Raw genomic sequence first — 20380 nt, forward strand, 5'->3', positions numbered from 1 at the left:
GTACGGGCGTACAGCAAGGGAGCAGGGCGAAAAAAACGCGGAAAGGTGATTATTTGACGGAAGCAGGCTTCGACTCATTGAGCCCATTGAGGCTGGAAGTCGTAGCCGGAAAGCGGTCGCCGCTGTTCGTTTGCAAATGACATGCAACCTTGATCTTCTAGCGGGGCTCTTCACTTTTTAAATTCTGCTAGGAATTAGCTAAAAGTGGGCATGGGAGACTGAGATGAAAGGTAGAAGCGGTAATGCTTGAACTAAATTCAATTGACTTGAAGATCTTTGCTCGCAGGGGTACTTTCAGGCGGTTCTAAGTACGCCCATTAGTAAAGCATCATTAGGATCGTCTTTTTAAAATGTATTAGCGTTTAAACCACACGCTAGGTTCCTTTTCTAAGCACACGGAAATTATTATGTGCCAGGAAATCTTTTAAAAATATTTAAATTAAATTTATCTTCGGAACATTCATCAAACTATAGTTAGACTCTTAGAAAAAAAAATCTCCTGAGAAAGTATATAGTTAGGCTCCTTAAGAATCGTTCAGTGGTATACATTTAGCTTTGTATCATATCCTTGTAACGTTGTTCGCATTCAAATGAGCAAACTCTTCAGAGATGATGTACATGCTACACTTCGTCCTCTCGAGGCAGAAACCGCAAATTTCCCATCGAAACCAGCGCCTACTGAAGCGTGCATGTTCTGGCGTCGAAGTTATTACGGAACCCCGTCCTTCCTGCCATCTCCAACCGTAGTCAACCTCTGTCGGGTTCCGTCTTGATGTGCCTTTCCTGCCCTTCGATACCGTAATTTTTCTCCAGTTCATTTGGCCGACAACCCTCCCTCCCTGCGCCCAGCACTCGTCTTCGACAATCTGTTCCGCCCACGGTGCACACTCGAGTCTCGGTCGGAGAGAGGTTTGATGAAACATAATTTCTTGCATAATTTATACTAATCGCCAATCCGTATCCTTCTACTTCGCTACTCACGCGTTGCTTAAAAGATCAATCAACGCAGCGGGAGCTCGGTCGCTACAGGTTTTTTTTCCTTTTTCTTCACGGATATTTCTTCGCCCACGTGGCACCATACCGAACCATTTCACGCATTTTTTTTTTCCACACCAGAGCACAATAATAATTCCGTCCGGCTAGTCGACGGCATAGACATACATACACACACACACACACACACTCTCTCCTTGGCGTGCCAATGCCACACAGTATGTGGTAATGACGCTGGCGACGATGGCTACACCCTAAGCCATGAGATCCTTGGTCACCGTCATCCACAAATTGCTCGTGTTGACTTTTGGTAGTCGGTGGCAGCAGTTCGACCCTTGTTCATCCCTGCTCCTCCGATGCCTTAAGATGCTTTAGTCTACAAACTCGAGGAATGCGCGCACGAGTGGGAAAGATTTGTTGGTTGGACTAACACATAATTAAGGTGCAAGAAGTTCGTTGAGGGTTCGCCGGACCTTAGGAGGCCGGTGCAGGACGTCGCCCGGCTGATGGATGTAAGGCTGATGAGAAAATCAACCCCGAAGTGCCAGAAACAGGCGCGGCAGTGGTTCGTCAGTGGGGTTTTTTGGGGTGGGAGTGTTTCATTTCCGGCTACGGCCAAGATGCTGTAAAATAGCTCCAGCATGCGAAACGAAAACAAAAAGCAAACCGGGCAAGAAACAAACCTCCAGCAAGGGGAGAGTATATTAATCAGACATTGTGTAGTACTCGCTCGTTAACATCGTCTGCTTCGATAGGGGCCGGGTTGGAGTAAAAGTTAGGGCCCAATCAACGTTTCACACTTCCTGATCGTCGTCGAGATGGACGCGTGCGTCACCAGAGAATTGCTTCCGAACCGCTACTACAAAATTGAAAGGGGAGGACATGGTTTGATGTACGAGAGGGTGTTCCGGAAACGTAGATGCGTTCGCGTTTAGTAGAACCAATTTTCCACCACAACCCAGTATAAAATGTCAGCCAACAAATTTGGGAACCAAAATAAATCCAAGAAATCTCTTTTTCCCCGTTTCTTCATTCTTCCATTCCTTTCCTTGGCTTTTCTCAAAGGTCGCGGAGTTAGGTACCAAAGTCTCCTGACGCCAGAAAGTCAATCAGCAAATTATGCCCAACTTTCACCTACTACCCGAAGTCGGTGGCGCCCAAAGTACTCGCGCGGCCGGCGGGTCGGGCCGTGGGAGCCAAGAATTGTTTCGGGCACTTAGGTCTCCAAGATACCACGCACGGTACACGCAACAACTCATCGTAGTGAACTGTATTGCCCCTTCTTTTCCGACAGTTTTAGTATCCCGTTGGGGCGTCTTCCGGCCGCAAACGAAAGTTTTGGAGCAAAGCCCTTGGCGGATCATTTTCTTGGCAAGTAGGACGAACAACTTTTCCACGGTGAATTTTTTCCCTCTTTTCCCTAGCGTGGGAGGAATGGTCCTGAAGAGTGCTATCTATCTGGAGCAGTATTTGGTACCTCCTTCACCAACTCCTAGTACCAACGTTGTTTGGAGAGGACAACCAAGATTTTGGTAACACCAAGTCATTGAGTAAAAACGTCTTCCGAGGCGTGAAGTGTGTGTGATTTTTACAACTGTCTAGCGTGGCGTGACTTCGTGGTTGGTCCCGAGATTAATCAGATTCTTCATAGCTATCGTGTGGAGTAGTTCCTTTGCGACTTACACCTTTCAAGCAAGTCCATCTACGTTTTGATTTCTTCGATTAAATTCATCTTTCCAAGGACTCAAGTTTAAAGATGATGACTCGCTTGCTTACCTGCTACAACAGTAAAGATCTCCACGGATACACCGTTGCAGAGCGGGGGCCATAGTGCAGCGATTAGTGGACCCACGATGGCGGCGTGACGCTCGTTCGGGCCGCGTACTGGCCGTGGTTATGTGCGGTCGTCTGCTGGTTCGCGTTCGGTGCCGTCATCGCACTGATACCCGACGACGAGTCGGACGAGTTGGAATTGTTCGGCGCCGCGTAGCTGTTGTGAAGCGGAAGCGGCAGGTTCGAGAAGTCCAGCGAACCTTCCAAACTTAGTTCATGCTTCAGTACCTGGTGAGTGCAAAAGAAAAATCAAACATTAGGGATATTCACGAATGAACCCAACTGCCGGTAACGTACCTCGTCCACGCATGGAAACGATTCCACGTTGTTGATGTTGATGTCGTCTATGTTTGTCTGGCTGTTCAAAGCTTCCATCACTTGACCCATTAGCGTCTGCGGTGTTGGTTCTGTAATTTTACCGATAAGCGATACCGATTAGCTGCTTAGCTGTTCGACGCCCGTAGCGACGGGCGACTACTTACCTTGCTGATGCTGTTGCTGGTGCGGCTGCTGTTGCTGCTGAGGTGGCGCTATCATCCCACAAATCGTATTTGGCGTTAGCGGTGGACTAGACGAGGGCGTTCTTTGTATTACGCGAGATCCAATTAGCATGGCGTAGTCAGGTGATGGCTCGCTGTGCGGATATGATGGAGACATGCCGGTTCCGGACGACGGCGAGATGCTCTGGTTGGTTGTCGATCGCGATTAAAAGGCCACACGGAAGAAAGAAACGAACTGATTAGCATCGCCTCGTGGACTTTGGAGTGGGAGTGTGGTCGCTCGGTAGTCGAGGCGTCCGAGACATTTGGGTAAATATTGTCCGTACAATTTAAGGTGCATTTTTAGTGCAACCCGCGCGAAATAAATGCAGTTGGGTAAATAGTAACGTCGCGGTACACAAACGATGTTTGACGGTGCGCACAACTTAAGGTATTTTAATTAGATCGCTTGAGTAGGCAATTATCAATATGCCGAGGTCAACATAAATTATAATTATCGACACATTAGCTCATGAAGAATTGTTGGTGCATCATATGCTGGAAGGTTTTTGAAAAATCATTCTTCAACAATATTAAAATCCCTAGTGACATGAAGCTTAGAACTTTTCCTTGTTAACATCTGATGATCTATCCTCTTTTACTGTTTTTTACTATCTTGTTTCTATGGTATTTTAAATGCTTCCCTTTTGTCATACCCTGCAATCCATTCTCATCTTCGTGGAAGGATATTTTTCCACCGCTTGTGGTGCCAAATCAAACCAATTCCCACCACCCGGCCGAGGCGTGGTCATGGATACCACTAAACCCGACCGGCTGTGGTTGGGAAGTGCAAAAGAAATGCCGAAGACTAAGCAGCGACAATTCGCTCGTAAGAAGCACAACAGGAGCCGTTTCTTTTGTTGCAACCGTCCGTGGTTCGCTCGGAGGGATTAGGTTGTTTGTCGGACGATTTGTTCCGTCACTTCCACCTACACAATATGGTATTCCATCCGCTTGCGAAAGGACCAAACGACGGTTCGGTTGCGTTGTCCAGTAGGCAACCCATCCCGTGACGGATCCTTACCTCACGCGCGTTGTTCTGTAGCATGCAGGTACAATGTTGTATGCGGTGAATCGGACACTGATTATGGTGCTGGGGGAGACCGACGGACGGTGCGACCGACGCCATGAGGGAGTAGAGCTGGGACGTCTGGTAGGGTGGCGGAGGCGGCTGGCTGTGCATCGCCGTCGACTGGGAGAACCTGCTCCAGTAGTGCGGTGGCCCGTAGGCGGAGATGGAGAGTGGAGAGATGCAAAAGGAGGAAAAAGAAACGACACATTGATAATAGTGGTTTCCGGTAAGGGAGGGGAGATTTTCATGAGGCATCGCTTCGGAATCGCTAACATATGATATCAAAAGCAGTCGGTAAAAGTCTAGCAACGGTAAAGAAATGGAATCAGTAACACAGAGTGATAAACAAACAGTGCACACAAGACAACACTAAGCAGAGGAAAATCACAACAGAGACATGCAGTTATGATATAATTTAAGGTCGCATGGGACTCGGTCCGCTTCATAGATTTGATCCGCTTTCGAAACTCCACGATCCTTTTCCCACGAGAGAAACGTTCTTTTGATGTGTTCGCACCACAATAACATTGGAGGATATGCAAAAGCACGACGATTATGATGACCACACGTGTTGGCTAAAGATGATGGTGATGATGATGATGATGAAACCATACTGACCCTTTGAAGAAATCGGGATGCTGTAACGTCAGTTCGTCGGCGAGCGACCCGGCCAGCTGGTCCAGCTGGGCCTGGGTCTGTCCGCTGAGCTCCAGCTCCAGCTCGACGGTCGGGTCGGGATTGTCGCCCAGGTCGTCCGGCGTGTAGTGCCAGGCGTTCTCAACGCCCACGATCGACTGGATCGGGCTCAGCCGACCGCACGAGCTCGCATTCGAGGATGCGCGCTGCCGGAAGTCGGGCGACAGTTGGAAATTGCCACTGGATTGGTTTTATTCGTTCAGCACCGTGGCGTTCGTGGCGTTCGTGGCGTTGTTGGTAGTCGCCGGATTGATGTAGGAAGTGACGGATGGAAATCATACGTAGGATAAAACGCCAAGGAACGTTATGATTTATCAAAAAGAGAAAAAGAAGAACGAAAACAGTAAGAAAACGATAAAATTATAATCAAAACCTACTTAACGTGTTTTAAAATGGTAAAAAAAATATTTTGACTTGAAAACTAAGTTATCCAAAAATCAGTCCACAAAACATTCAATGATAAATTTTAGTAACTAAAAGAAGTGTAGAAGATTACAATTGAGTCAGGTTTTGAAAAGAAAAAAATAATCTTAACCATTCTTGATTCCAGGAGGTTGATTCTATTTGTTAATTTTCAATCTTTTTCTACTTACATAGTTTCTTTTCACTTTGTCCAAGCGATCTTGAACCCTGCTTCGAGTGTAGCTATTAAAAATGTAACTACGAATCGCAAAACTCTACTTCATGAACAACTACTGTAGTAAAAGTTTAGACACCTAAAGCAAAGACATGTTTTAAATTGTCGAATGCACGTTAAGTTAGAATGTTTGACTAAGTGCTACGGTTACAGTATAGAACGGAATTGAAAGTTTGTATAACTGAAGACAAATCTACTCTAAACTATCACGCATACGGTTAGCAGAATATGTGTTTTTAAATCGCTTGAACTATTGCAGAGATAAAAGGACAAGCTCTATGTTTAAAATAAACCAGTTGGAATCCCAAAATACGCCTAATCGGATGGAACGAATCAATCCGCTAGGGCAGTTTAGATGCATACCTATGCAGTGGACTCTCCGGAAATAGATCTAAGCCTTCACTAACACTACTGCTCGGCGACGGGGTGGCATCGTTGAGTGGATTTGCTGTGTTTGAAAGAAGAAGCGGGAAAAACAGAGAGGAAATTCAGAAACAGTTTGACTTCGATGGTTGCGATCTGGGGCTGAGGATCATTTAAGGGGGAGAGGAAACTTGTCCTCCCTCTAGAGGCCACACCGGAAAAGCGAGGAATCGGTACTTACTGGCCAGACCGAGGGCGGCCTGCTGTCGTATGGCTTCGACGCGCTTTTTCGCCCGGCCCCGGCGCTTCTCGTACTTGGACGTTTCCATCGAGGCGGCCCGCCGGCGCACGGACTTGCCCGGCTTGGCGTCCGGGTTCAGCATCCACCAGGACGACTTGCCCGTGCCCTCGTTCTGCACTCGCATGAACCGGTTGTGCAGTGATAAATTGTGTCGGATCGAGTTCTGCAACGAAAAAATAAGAAATGGAGAAAAACCGAGATATAGAAAAAGGCAGCACGGAAAGGATGGGACCGCGTCCGGGTGTCAGCAAACAGTGGGAATTAGACAGCGGGTCCGAGTCACACGTTACACTCAAATATCGGTTGAATTTAAGAAAAAGAATCCCAAAGCATCGGCCGCCCGGAAAGCCGAACGCAAGATTTACCAAACAATGCAAAAAAAAAAGAAAATGGGAAAGAAAACGAACGAAAATTTATTGCACAGCCGAAAGGAAATAAATTTAAGTCAAATAATTGATGGTCAAACGGCGCCTCGGAAGTGTGGCTCCGTCGGCCGATGCGACGTAAAATCCTGCCAGGGTCAAGCACTACCACCACTCGGGCGTTTATGTGGATCCTCCGAATCGATCCTTCCGGCAGCACTTCGAAAAGAAGAGCCCGAAATCGGAAACCTGGCCGTGCGTCTAGCAAACTAATTCCATCGACACCTCGCCGGCTAACCGTTGCGCTAAAGGAGCCGCTAAATTCTCCACTGCCAGAGCGAATGGACGAAGGAATAATTCAACGCATGGAAACATAAATCCTAATAGGTTTGAATCCTTCCGAAGGAACTCGCGTACGGCATGGGAAACCAATGAAAAAAAAATGGGAAAATTAAATTGCCCGTTAAGCCGTACAAGTGAAATTCCATTTGAAGCTTCATGTTCAATTTGGGTTGATCGTACAAATTGGATTTCTTTTCATTCGAGATAATTTGGTGTTTTGTGTCAGGGCAGTTTTTTTTTCAATAAGCAATCAACTTCTTTTTCAATTCAATAAATATATAAAAAAATATTTATTTAAATTTGGCGATGGAAGCTATCTTTACTGCCTCGAAAACATGTTGGCAACTTCTGTAAACTTCTCTCATCAATTTCCCACCAGTCAAAAGATTGATCTCGACTTGGTGCAAGATGAATGTTTAATACGCGTTCTCCATTCCCGGACGGTAATGAAAATCAAATGTAAGAAAACTTAATGCTAGACGATCGAACTCTCGGTTGACCAACTCATGCCGTCGTGTTTTGTATCAAACGTTATCCGTTTCAACGTTATTAATTTTAGACAGTCGGTGAAAAGTTGCTCTGGATCCTTTCGCCAGACCCAAAGCTATATTCCTTGGTGAAAACTTTGAGTGTACCGTCCGTGAAATGAAAAATCTGTTCCATATTTTTTCCTCCATAAGAAAGTAACGAACAACGTCCAACGTTCGGCGAAGAAGATGAAAGGAGAAAAATAGGAGTCAGAGTGGCGAAATGCACTATCGAAAGGAAACATTGCTTAATCGAAGAAATGGGTGTTTTAGCGCAATGGGAAGATACCACACTTAACGTTGGAAAAAAGGCGGCATCGCTGGTCAAAGGAAAAGTTTAAAACGGACGGATAGTAAAGTCATCATTCTTGAAACATCCTTTACGTGGCGGGGCGCCATTTTGAGAAAGAAAGAAAAAAGTGTGTGCGGAAAAGGCAACTAGAAATATTAGGAAACTTGGACGACGGGAGCTTGAAAGCGATCCATCGACGGAAGACGGACTCGGGACTCAAAGCAAGAGCTTTCGGAACAATTCTTTTCAATTATCAACAAAAGGCATTAATCAGACTATATTAAAAGTATATAACTTCATTAAATCGCACTTTAATACAGCACTTCTGCCGCTTGCCACGGGCTAAGATTATGTAAGCGTTAAGAGAACCGAAACGGATCGACTGCAAGAAATGAAAGCAAATGGAAAACGGCTCGCGAAAAGTGGAAAGAACTATCCGGGGCCAACGGTATGGTATGGTCTGGTGTGCAAAATGGTTCGGTTCCGAACACGAGCGGCAATCGCCCGGGAAAGGATACGCGGGTGATAGTTATCCGAAAGCAGCATTCCTTCTGGTCGCACTCGATGCGCGAGGGCTAAAGTGCTCCGGACTGCTCGCAGCAGTGGTGCGAATGGAAAAGTTTCCTTTTGCTAACCACGTAAGTGCCCGTTTTCCATTTCTTTCGCTTTTCGTTGTCCCAGATTGCTTCAGTCTGCCCTTCTGCACGCAATTCACGGCGTGGTTGGCGAACGGAAAGAAGACGTTTCTTCTCTAATCGCAAAGCATACCCGGCGTCCTTTTTTTCTTCGCCTTCACTTGGTTGGAAAACCCTTTCGAGGGAAACTACCGGGAGCATATCTAAAACGCATCTTAGTCGCGGGATGAGGGAGGGCAACGATTGGCACGCTTCAAGAGACGAGATCGAAGGCTCGGCGTCCCCCGTCGGAGCTAACGAACTCCGTAGATCTAGTGGAATTTTTCACCACGTTTGCGCTTCGTTTCGCAGCCTCATTTCCACAGCATTTTCCTGCAGTTCGAACTGCGAGGTTGCCAACGTGTGCCAGGGGCACGCAACGGGAACCACATGGAAGCGGGACGGAACGGGTTAAACTGTGGTAGCTGGCGCCTTTTTGGCGCACCGTCTGATTTAAGAAATGTGTCCACCTTCCCCATCGATCCTTTTGCGCCCGATGGTGCACCTTCTCCCGAGCGCTGCCAAGCGACGACGACGACGACGACGACGATTTTTCTCCTCGGCTTTCTGCATAAAACTTTTTAATCGAACCGGGAGAAGTACGCTGTCGCCGACGGGACGCCCGTGCTGGGGCGGTTTTGGGTGGGAAACTTTCAACCGGGAGTCGTCCGAGTACCGCGACAGCGGAAACCCCTTTTTCCCGGAGTGCGGTACGTCGTGGAAAGACAAGGAACCACCTCATCCCCACCGTGGCAGGACGTAGCCTCGGATCGAGATCGACGGGATTCGGCGAGCAGTTAGACGGCAGAAAAGTTCACTACAATGCGTCCACCGGGTTTTTCCTTTGTCGCTGTCCCGTGTCTGTCCGCAAGAATTAATTCCATTAGTGCCCGTCAAGTAACGCGCGCGGCGGAGGGAGCTGCGAGCAATAATTATTGCATTAACATTTCCCCCGTTCGGTCTGGTTCGTCTCCAAACCGACAACCAATCCGGCAATCCGGGACGTTTTGGAAGGAATTTCACAAATCATGTTTCCCCCAAAACTCCTCTCGTAGCAGGCGACGGGCTTTTCCTTTGATTTTTTCCCCGTTTCACTTTAATGAATATAAACTATGGCAGCAATTGGCAGCAGCTTCTTGGATGGGAACTCCGCAACTCCGTACCCAGAATGACGACGCAGGACATATTCGGCTGTGGATCAAGGCACAATTCAAAATAAAAAAGCGGAAAGTCCCACAATCGCGTGCACATTTCGCCAATCGGGGAAAACTATTCCCGGAGCAGCAATTGCCGATGGTCGGGGGTCTATTTATCATTTGCGTTCAATGCGCTTTCCACCCGGCCCTTCCGGAGTGGCCCGAAGTGCGTCGTCGAAATCGCCGGTGAAATTGAGCACAACTAATGAGCATAATGTTCGGCCTGGGAACCCCCACGGTGCGGTCGGGCCTTGATACACATTTAATGACTTGAATAATGGAATCGTGGAGGGCCGTACGCCATGGGCTGGGCAGACAGGAAAGACGAGGGAGCCGTCGAGTTGAGTGGTGGAGCTCAATTGGGTAAAATTAGTGGCAGATTTCAAATGGAAAGTAATTAAATTTATTACCCAACGTGACCGCGCTCAGTTTAGGGTCGATTATAATGCGTCAAGGAAAACATTGAATGAAAGGTCAGGAATCAGGATATACATTTGGAAATGTGAATTCCAAACAAACTGATGGTAAAAAAAAGTAATCAAATGATCAGATCAACTCGATGAACAAAAATGTGAAAAGAAGTTCTACTTATTTGCACCCCATCTAAACTGTAGAATTCATTATTTTCACTCTATATAGAATATATGGAATGATGCTCTGTTAAATTTATCAACTAACTTCAAAAACTTTTTAGGGTATACGAAAGGTAAACATGATGTTATACTTTGTGAAAATTACTATTTGTAACAAGTTTTTAACATACTTTCTCGGATTAACGGATCATCTTCGAATGTTTTCTATTATAGTTGTTGTTTCGATTGTGGACTATGCTGTGTTTTCAACTTAAGTTAAGAAGCTTAATAATTTACGTCCGAATACTAAGTTTACTTTGTCTAGCCTATGACGTTAGTAACTATGATAGTAATATTATGGAGCATGCTAACTAGATTTCTGATAAGACATAACAATCGTTGTTCGAAATGTTTACACGTTATCAAATCCATAATGTTTCACAGATGCTAAAAGCGATCTTCGTTGAAGTATTTTATAGATAGCACTAAACCTTGTACTTGGTAGGATATATTTGCCTACCGTTTTCGGACGTTTACGATATGCCATCGAAAAATGTTTTAGTAGTCACAACCATGTCAGTGCTTTGCTCGGTTCATTTCGTAGTTCTGCAAAGCCATCTTTATCTCCTTTCCCTCGCGCGGTTCCAAATCAGTAGCGCCCATGTCAGCACTAAACGATCGAAAACTAAGCACGTTACCATTAAATCCACCCATTTTATGGGCATCCCACTGCAAGCCATGCGTGGAAATGGCACGAAAAATTAAGCTCCAGCAGATGTACGGCGATAGATAGAGGAGAGATACATTAATCAAATCGGATCAAGACGTAACTTTTAGTGGAGTTTTCTATTTTTTTTCTCTCTCTCTCTCTCTATCTTTGCAGTTCCGATAAGCTAGAACTCAATTATGGGCTGCCGGAGAGGGGGGGGAGGCAAGAAATTATGAAAGCGAAAAGCCGGGGCCACAAACTATCCACCTCTAATGATTTCGCCGTCAATCGAGATGGGTCGCCATTTTTTTTGCGACTGGCCAAATAAAAAAGAAAGAACCAAATTGGAACGGTAAAAGGAAGTTTAACATTCGTGTCAACTTTTTTAGTGACACTGATTAGGTTTTATGGGCCCTGGGAGTCGCTCATCCGACGGCCCGACGCTGGAAAAATCGCTTTCCCGTAAACGACCCAAACTACGGCCCAGACCAAATGGCGTAAGTTCGACCGTATCGGCGTGTGTGTGTGTGTGTGGAAAAGTTTGCCATCGAGCGATTTTCACCGAGCGATTTCCTAACCGGCGCATCATAAAGAAAGTCAATCTCTTTCCGATAAGGTACTGTCATCGTAAGCTCCCGATTCATATGGGAGCCGCGAGTAGTGTTGGAGCCCAGCCGGAAAAAAAGTATATATGATTGGAGCTACTAACGAATGCTTTATGCGCAAATTTCGGTAACGAATTAGAACAAATCCGGGCGGCGCAGCCCGGAGTCTCCACAGCCCACGTCGTTACGAACGAACGAGGTCGAGAAGTTTTTCCAATAACCATTTTCCGCATGAAAATGTTTCAACTCCCATTCCCGGTCGTCCTTCCGAGATATGGCCAAACGCACGCTGCGTTTTCGGTAAATACAGATTAAATAATACAGATACAGTGAGATGAGGTCGTGCCCGAAAGGAAGATCGTATCCGCGTGGCCTTTCTCGCAACCTGCCGAGAAGTACGGGAACTTTAACTGAACGTGGGGGGGGGGGGGGGGGGGCCAAGGTTGCCAGGAAACAAATTATGAGTGGAGAAACTTTGGCCACGCCGTGGGAGGCGTTTCCGAGCGTGCGACCCACATCCTGGCGCCCAGATTTACTGCGCCTAGTAATGGTTTCGCGTGAAAGGGCTCACTGTTTCCGGCCCGAAAACTTGACAAGAGATGCTTCATTTATCCAATTTACGTTTATATCCATCCATGCTTCCTCCCTTTGGTTCGGGGAAATTTAAGAACCGATCGCAACTGAGAGTGATTTCTTTCGGGTACGACTCTTTCGACTCTTTTGGCTTATGGCGTCTTAAACGTTCCCCCAAAGGGATGGGTTTTTTTCTACTTTATTCCCAAAAATAAAATTCAATGTGAGACAAAGAAAACACGATAGCGTCAAGGAATGCTGCTATGTGAACAATAAAATATATGGGAATGTTTGAAAGGGTATAACATTTTTATCTGGCATCAAAAGTTGCGCCTGAGTTCGGTTCCGATCTCATCAAGGCAATGGAAAGGAAGGGGAACGGGAAAAGCAACAACTGGATCTGGGGTTGGGGGAAATCCTCGGAAAAAGCAGTAAAAGACAAGCGGCGTACTGTGGCTGCCCCATTAGGAATAACAGGTCGGCCAGCCCCCTGCGGAAGGTCCCAGGGGGTGGAGCAACTTATAATTTGTGTCATTCCGTGCGAGCGCGTATCTCGGCGATCGCGATTTTTATTTATGTTATACATTGCGAAGCAGGGCGTGGGGTGGGCCAGCTGTTGAAATTCCCATCGCAAGAGGCGCCGGACGTCCGATGACAGACCGGAGATAGGTTTAACGGTTCGGACGTTATCGGTTCCAACGCGGGGCCAAGTGTTTCCAGGGACACTCTAGGATTGGGTGGGTTGGTAGGGTCCATCCGGGGTCCCGGGGAACCATGGCAAGCTGGTCAGCTGGCGAGAACTCCTCCCCGAGATAGGCTTATATTGGATCAAATTCGTTTGAAAGGGAAATAAAACCGAACGGAAAAAGCTTCTCAAACGAAGCACCATGAAAATAGAGCCAAGGACCAAGCGTGGCGAAATTTTACGAACCACTACAGGTGATACTGGCCGGTTTTCGAATAACGTTGGTAACCAAAAATCGAACACCCAGTAGGGAGTTCGGGGAGAATAGAGTATAAAAAGTCCTTTTGAATTTCCATTTCGTTCGGAGACACTCCGTGGCGTCGCCGGCCTTCAACTGAAACGGCAGCATCGTTAGACGCAGACAGCTCGTGAAACTGGCGACACCTACGCCGACGACGCCTACCGTCGTGGGGGAAAAAAACCCGTAGGGATGGAATGTGGAAAATGTGGCAGAAAGAAATGTTTCACTAAAAAGCCAACGCTACGCCAGAACCGAAACCGAACCGACCGTGCTCGTCATGCACATTTGATATGCAAGTGTGTACATAGGAGGACAAAAAGGGCTTTTAAGGACGTTTACAGTGGTTGATAAATACATTATTATAAGGGTATGTGTATAATAGTATTCAAATTGAATCAATAACATATTTAAAGTATCAAACATTGTTCTGAATAATAAGAATAAGATTACGAATAATTTGAAATTATTCTTCATCTTTTAGCATAGTTGAAAATGTGTTGCTTGGATTTAGATTTATTTTTGTTTACTATAAAACGCTGCCAGTATTTGACAATTGAAAATATGGTAAAATAAGGCTACATTACTACAATTGTTAAACCTTCGTTTGTTCATGAAAACCATTTATTCTACCATCTAGCACTGCTTTGACGAATGCGATCGCTTGCACGCTTTCACATTCTTTACCACCACTGTAAGTATTACGGAACAATTTATCGATATATCTATAAATTTATTCCATCCTTACGTTGGCGTGTCCGTACCTACCCGAAGCACCCGATCCCGAGGGCTTGCTCCCGGGGAAGAGAGAAAAATCCCACACTGAAGACAGCAGCCTTGCAAAAAAAAAAGTAAAACTTGCAATGAAGAGGAACCGACAAGAACAGAAAACAAAATGATAAAAAAAAAATTGCGAGAGATTGAATTGCCACTATCGAAAACTTTCCCCTGGCCGGGGAAAGGAAAATGAAGTGTGGAGTATGCTGGAAAGACCAGGAAAAGAATCGTAGTCTACGGGTAAAACGGTGGGCCTGCCTTCGCAATCTTCCGGGGGGGGGGAGATTTTTTGTTCAGATTTCTTCTATTTTTAGTCTACTTTCTTTTCTTCGGAATGCTGGAAGCTGCTTGACGTAACTTGGAACCGAGGCATTGGGGAAAAAAACAGACATGGACACTTTCTCACGTATATCAAACAGTAGTCGACTGGCGAATGAAGGAGATGCTCCAGCTGAGAATCGGGACGCGGAATAGTTTCTGGCAGCGTAGGTGGAAGCGATGCTGACCGAAGAAGTTCGATGTTCTACGCCATCGCACCCCGGGATAGTTGGCCACGGCCGCAGGCGTAGCTTAAGTAGTAGTAGTAGTTGTAGCAGTTGTAGCAGTTGTGGAGTAGCAACAGAAGAAAGAAAGAAAGTATCACTGCGGTTATTCATGGGGGAGAACTCGCCGAAAGCGAAGACACTCTGAGTTGGGGGGAAGGGTGGAAGAAAAATGATCCATTAATCTGAAACTCAACGTCTAGGTGGCGCCTCCAATCTTCCACGGGGAAATCCGACGCTTGGAAAATGGGGAATCCTTTGGGATGGAGGAAAAAATCCCTGTGGAGTGAAAGGTACTCCCGTGGAGACTGGGCATACACATACGCACACATACAGGGTGGTCCACCCTCGGCAGACACATTCTGTTCTCCTCTCCTTCGTCCGTCGAATATTGGCAAATTCAAAACTGATGATTCGGTGCTCCGAATCGGCGGCGCTGCTCGATCGGGGATGAAAGGGCGAACTTCCGGCGCGGAAACGAGTTGCTTCAAAAGTGTCCCATCCCAAAATGCGGATTTACAAAAAAAAGAAACGAAATGAATGTCTCCCGCGGTGGCGAGCAGAGGATAGTCAGAGCTAGTTTTAGTTTAACGGACGAGGGTTCGGGGTGGAAAACATTGAATTCGATATGCTTTCCCGACATGGTGTCGCATTCCTCAGCGACATTCCACGGGAGCCACGTGTTGGAAGAGCGAGGTACCCAGTGGTGATTCCCGAAATGCCCGGGAAATGGAGTGAAAGGGTACGCTCCGCTAGTTGAACATTACGATTAACTGAGGACATTCTTTTCCCTCGTGAATCTGTGCCCTCGACAATGTCCGCTGGAAAGTCCCAGACTTTCTTAATAGCATTTTAGTTGAGCTTATGAAAACGGGTGCTCAACATATTTCTTCAGGGGTTCCAGGAGTTCCACAGCTTCTCTGCCATAAATACCGTAATGCCATGAGAAAGTGTTCCACTTCGACCGACTTTTGCTTGCGGTTCATTTTCACTTCCAACTCGGACGCATCTTGGAACGGAATCAAACGAAGGCATTGAATCCGCTGGAGGTTGGGGAAAATCCTCAAGCAAGACAAGTATGCTCGATGGTCATCTGCGCTGCTCCAGCTGTCCACAACTCAACCCCCTCCAGCTGGCTTCTGGCTCGCTATCTGTCATCTCAACAATTGTCACAACTTAGCGGATTGTCGAAATTTACACAATCGTATCAAAGGGGAACCACCCACAAGGAAGGAACGAAGTGTAGCTGCCTAACGCCAAACGCTAACGAAGTTACCCGGATAAACTGGCAGGCGCTAGTTCTCTTGTCCCTTTCCTGTTGGTTCTTTGTAGTCACCGCCGGACGCCACAGCGATGCGACCGCAACCAATCCGAAGAAAATTCGCAACAGCTCTCGGAAGGAACGCAATTTATACCGTTTTTTCGAATTTTTTTCTGCAGGTTTTGAACCTTGGATTTGGGATTTTAGATTTTATCATTTTTTAAATTTCTTTCATCTTTTTTTCCATAATCTCATGCAGATTCTTAGAATTATTTTTTCAAGACCGTCATCCTTGCGTTACGCTCTATTAGGCGCAGTTCGAAGGACACAACTTCATGGTGTTGATGACGAGTAACATTTTTCAATATCGTGTAAATCGCGGAAATGAAGGAGCGAAGTCGTATTCAAAAGAATCAACGGTCTATGTTCTATTGTTGTCTAAAATCAGGGAAAAAATTTCATTATGCAAAACTTTTTCACTTTATTTCCCAATTCCTTGTTGAAATTGTTAAAAAAAAAAATGAATGAAATGACTTGGTTATTTCTCGATATGAAACACTTTGATGGATTCCTTTCACAGGCTTTTCCTGCACGCCGGAAACACTTCAATTATGATGGAAATCCGGTCCATGGCATACAAAAGTGCCATCGATCGATTTCATGCGGGACGAACGACTTCGATACGCCGGATGTTGGTGTTCTTCAAATCGTTGTTCTTGTTTTCTAAAAGAAAGTAGCCCGGTTTTAATGCCGTTGCCATGCCAGCGAACTGGTCGATCTAACGCGCTTTACAGCGTTGCCATAGCAGCCATAGCGCAGAGTCACCAGGAAAAACCTGCCTTCTTTCTGGGTCTTTCGTGTAGATCATTTGATGTTTAACGGTCACTCCACTCCTTACGATGGGGCGTAGTCTGGAGGAAATTCTACTTCGAACATGGATGCGAGAACACATCATCAGCAACACGGGTCAAGAATCGGACGATATGCTGCACTAAATTATTCTGCAACACTCCCTCCTTCGTGACGGAAAGATCCGTCAAAACCAGACCAAAAAGAAGGTACTTTTTCTTCTCTTTCTCTTTCTCTCTCAGTGATGAAGCAGACCGTCACTCTAATATTGATGGCGCACCCCAGCTTCCGCATACATCATACTTTTGATGATGACCATGACGGTGCACTGTAGTGTGGCAATATTTGCAGTGCAAAGTTTACAGCACACTCATCCACGCCGGCGTCCAACGTTGTACACGATTCGGTCAATGTGGACACACAAAAATGTAGCTGCCCATCATCACGGGGAGCTAAATCTGGTACAGTTTTTCCCCCCTGTTTCCTTTTCCCATAGGATATTTGTTCCTATTTTTGGTCTTCCTTCGCCCGTTTCGACATTGCATCGAAATTCGTCGATGGTGCTTTAAAACAGGAAAGCGAACCTCAAAATTGAACCTGGAAAATGGTCCACACACTCCGGGCCGCTTTGGTGGTGGGTAGAGCGGGTAGAGGAAAATGTTGATCTATCATCCGACCCCGAGCGAACCGAGCGAGCCGCAAACGATTTTACATTTGAAATATCAAATTATCATATGCATGAGTAGTGCGCGCTGGCACACATCTTCCCCTTCACCCTGGTGGGTCCCTGGTGAACGCTGCATCTACGGCTGCAACCGAAACCATCATCAAACAGCGCCTCCTACCGGTACGGTTTTACGTCGCAGCATAGTTTACCGAGCCGGCTCCGACGGCGCTGCTCCAAACTTGCCCAATATTGAATTAGTTTATATCCCGCATGCAGCACTCTGGGGAAAATGTACTTTCACGTTTGTTCTGTTTGCCGTAAAAAAAAGGTCTCCCCTTTCGGTTGTTGCATCCTTGCTTCGTGAGACGATGCCAATGAGGGAAATTAAGTCATATTTTCCTTGCCCTCGAACTACGAGCCATAGAAGGGACATCGTGATGCAAAAGTTTACTAAGAAAGTTTTCCTTCAAACAGCATCTTTGGGCCGGCGGGGATTGCAGAGATTGCAAGGGTTGCATGCAGGCTCACCTGATGGGGCTTAAAATTGCAGGTGTCGCAAGGAACGAGTTATCTTGTGGGAGCTGGATGCGGATGGATGTTCTGGAAGAGTTAGTTTGCGCCCTGGTTGAGTGCGCAGTAAAGTGAATTTTATGAGAAGTAGCCAATCAACAAGGGCCGAGTGTTTGACTACGGATGCAGCAAGCCGTTGGTTGCCAATCAAGGAGCAGATATTGACAAAGTTGAGGGGTGCAAATAGAAATAAAAATAAATCGGCAAAGTTTTTCAATCATAATGCGGATTTTAAATCTTGTTCCCTTTTTGAAACTAAACACTACGTAATAAAGGAATGAGTGGATAAATTCCACTAAATTAATAGCGTGATCAATGAAGTCACGATAAAATCCACCCGTCTCGTCAACAGTCTACCTCGCTTCTCCGAAAAGCTTCCAAGATTAATCCTTTCGACCGTAACAGCTTGAAATTAATCCAATTTTCCGAACACGTACAGCATCATGATTTAAAAAAAAAAATAATCCATGGTCTACTAATACTAGATCTTGTCTTTTTTTTATTCAATATTAGCGGTAAAAACATCTAATAAAACTTCCATATTACATCACTAACAGAGGAATACTTACAAGGGATGAAATTAATTGAAAAAACTGTAAAAAAATCTCTTAACCACAACGGAACCTCACAGATTTGTCTTCGTCCGTTTCTTCCTGCCCAGGAACGAACGAACCACCAGCGTTCTCTATTTTCCACGCCCGTTCCAGAGCCGCTCGGTGGCGATTGAATTATAATTCAATTTTCCTACGTCAAATTCATCCCTTTAGCGTCTCGTACAACTCGCGCGCGAATGGATAAGCCGCCGCCAGCCACAAATAGGAGCTTGTTTTTTTTTGTTTTAATACATTCTCTCGTTTGCGTAATAAGTACAACGTCCGAACGTCCAGCGCGATGTCAGCGGACCAGCGAGACGAGCTCGATACGTTTCGGGTAAGATGGAGGTGAAAATTCGATTAAAAGAGCTAGCCGGATATGTTTTTCTTTCCTCCCCATGGCTGATGGGGTGATTCCGTGGACGAGCTGCTGGAGGACAAAACAGAACGGAACAGTTTGTGTGTGACGTATACTGTTTTTTTTATTTGCACAGAAATTACAGCACTGCCAGAGGCGTACAAAGCGGCCGAGTGACCTAGCTGTTGAAGCACTTAACACTAACCTGTCCGAAGAAGCGTGCAAAACAAAGAACAAGAAATAGCACTTCGTCGGTTTGAATTTTTCTACAAAATTTTGACTGAAATTAAATTTGAACAAGAGTTTCCTTAAATCCTTTTGTTGATTTGATGTGTCATCAACTACGTATAATGAACCATAAATGTTTGAAAAATGGTCAATTAAAGACAAAACTTGCTTCTTGACACGCCTATCAAGTTGGAGGCGATGATGCTGCCTGACGATAATGTCACCTCGTCAGCAAGACACATTAAAGTGGACCAACTCAACTGGCGGACCAAATGAGCCGTCATTATCGTGTTAAAGCGTTAAGGTAGTAGAGTTTTCCACCGCAAGGGAACCAGAGCCCCCACCACTACCACCAGTGCACCCCCCAACCCATACTTATCAACTTCTTTTGTTGTCATCTATTGACAGATGAAATAATGATATGTTGTGACAGATTGGAGGCTTCGCAGCGACGCTTTCTTCTTCCGTTTCTGGGGAGGTTCTTTTTTTCTTATGGTTGACACCGCGTTGCTTATCCGCTTCCCGCCGGAACGGTGAAAGCATGGGGTCTTTTCTTTAGCCTACGGAACCCCACCTCCAGAGGGCTTTTTTTTCCTTTATTTCGGCCGGAAATTGAGTGGGTGGGGAGAGATTGTTCTATATTTTTGCTACGCCTGCTACCGATGGGCAAGGTGACGGTGGGTGGCGTTGGGCGTTGATGTATGATACGCGTGTGTTTCGTAATCGAAGCCGCTAAGCCTCAAGATATGGGGTTGCTTTCTCCTCCCGGCCCAACCGTTGAGCCTCCTTTGACACGCCGGAATGGAGTGCTTCGTATTATATCGACTTCTTTTATCCTGAGTCACCTAAACCTACCTTCCCCCGCCCCTCCCACTGCCACCCCCACGAATTGGGACGTGCAAATCCCTGTCAAAAATTAATGAGTGATAAACTGCTATAAGGGATTTAGCGGGCACATTACCGGTTTTTGATGTTCTTTTCGTCCATTCCCTCGTGGTTGGCTTGCGATGGAGGGTCAGGTTTATGTTTTGTCACCTTCCCTTTTTTTATTGTTTTCCTTCGCCACATTTCCTTTCTGTTCCTTTTTCAATTATCCCCCAATTGCTGAAAGATTTTCCATCGCGCCCCGGAGAAGAAGTTCTAAGGGATTACTTCATTACTCTCCGGGGAGGGGTGGGGATAAAACCCCGGTCCGGCCGTTCACGCGCCACCGGGTGCGATACATATATCGGAAGTTAATAAATTATTCCTCTACAACGGGAGCCG

The 20380-nt window shown here is 46.0% G+C and overlaps 1 protein-coding gene across 1 annotated transcript in view; it reads right to left on the reverse strand.

Moving 5' to 3' along the window:
- Positions 1-2832: 2832 nt before the first annotated feature.
- LOC131288506 (forkhead box protein O) overlaps positions 2833-20380 on the reverse strand; it is a 39902-nt gene continuing 22354 nt past the window's right edge. Inside the window, exons 3-9 of the mRNA XM_058317648.1 lie at positions 6375-6597; positions 6134-6218; positions 5056-5313; positions 4390-4567; positions 3309-3510; positions 3124-3233; positions 2833-3054 (exon numbers count right to left, since the gene is read on the reverse strand). Of these exons, the coding sequence (XP_058173631.1) occupies positions 2833-3054; positions 3124-3233; positions 3309-3510; positions 4390-4567; positions 5056-5313; positions 6134-6218; positions 6375-6597 (1278 nt within the window). The remainder of the gene's footprint in view (positions 3055-3123; positions 3234-3308; positions 3511-4389; positions 4568-5055; positions 5314-6133; positions 6219-6374; positions 6598-20380) is intronic.

This window comes from Anopheles ziemanni, chromosome 3 (genome assembly GCF_943734765.1).
Source record: "Anopheles ziemanni chromosome 3, idAnoZiCoDA_A2_x.2, whole genome shotgun sequence".
NCBI lineage: Eukaryota > Metazoa > Arthropoda > Insecta > Diptera > Culicidae > Anopheles > Anopheles ziemanni.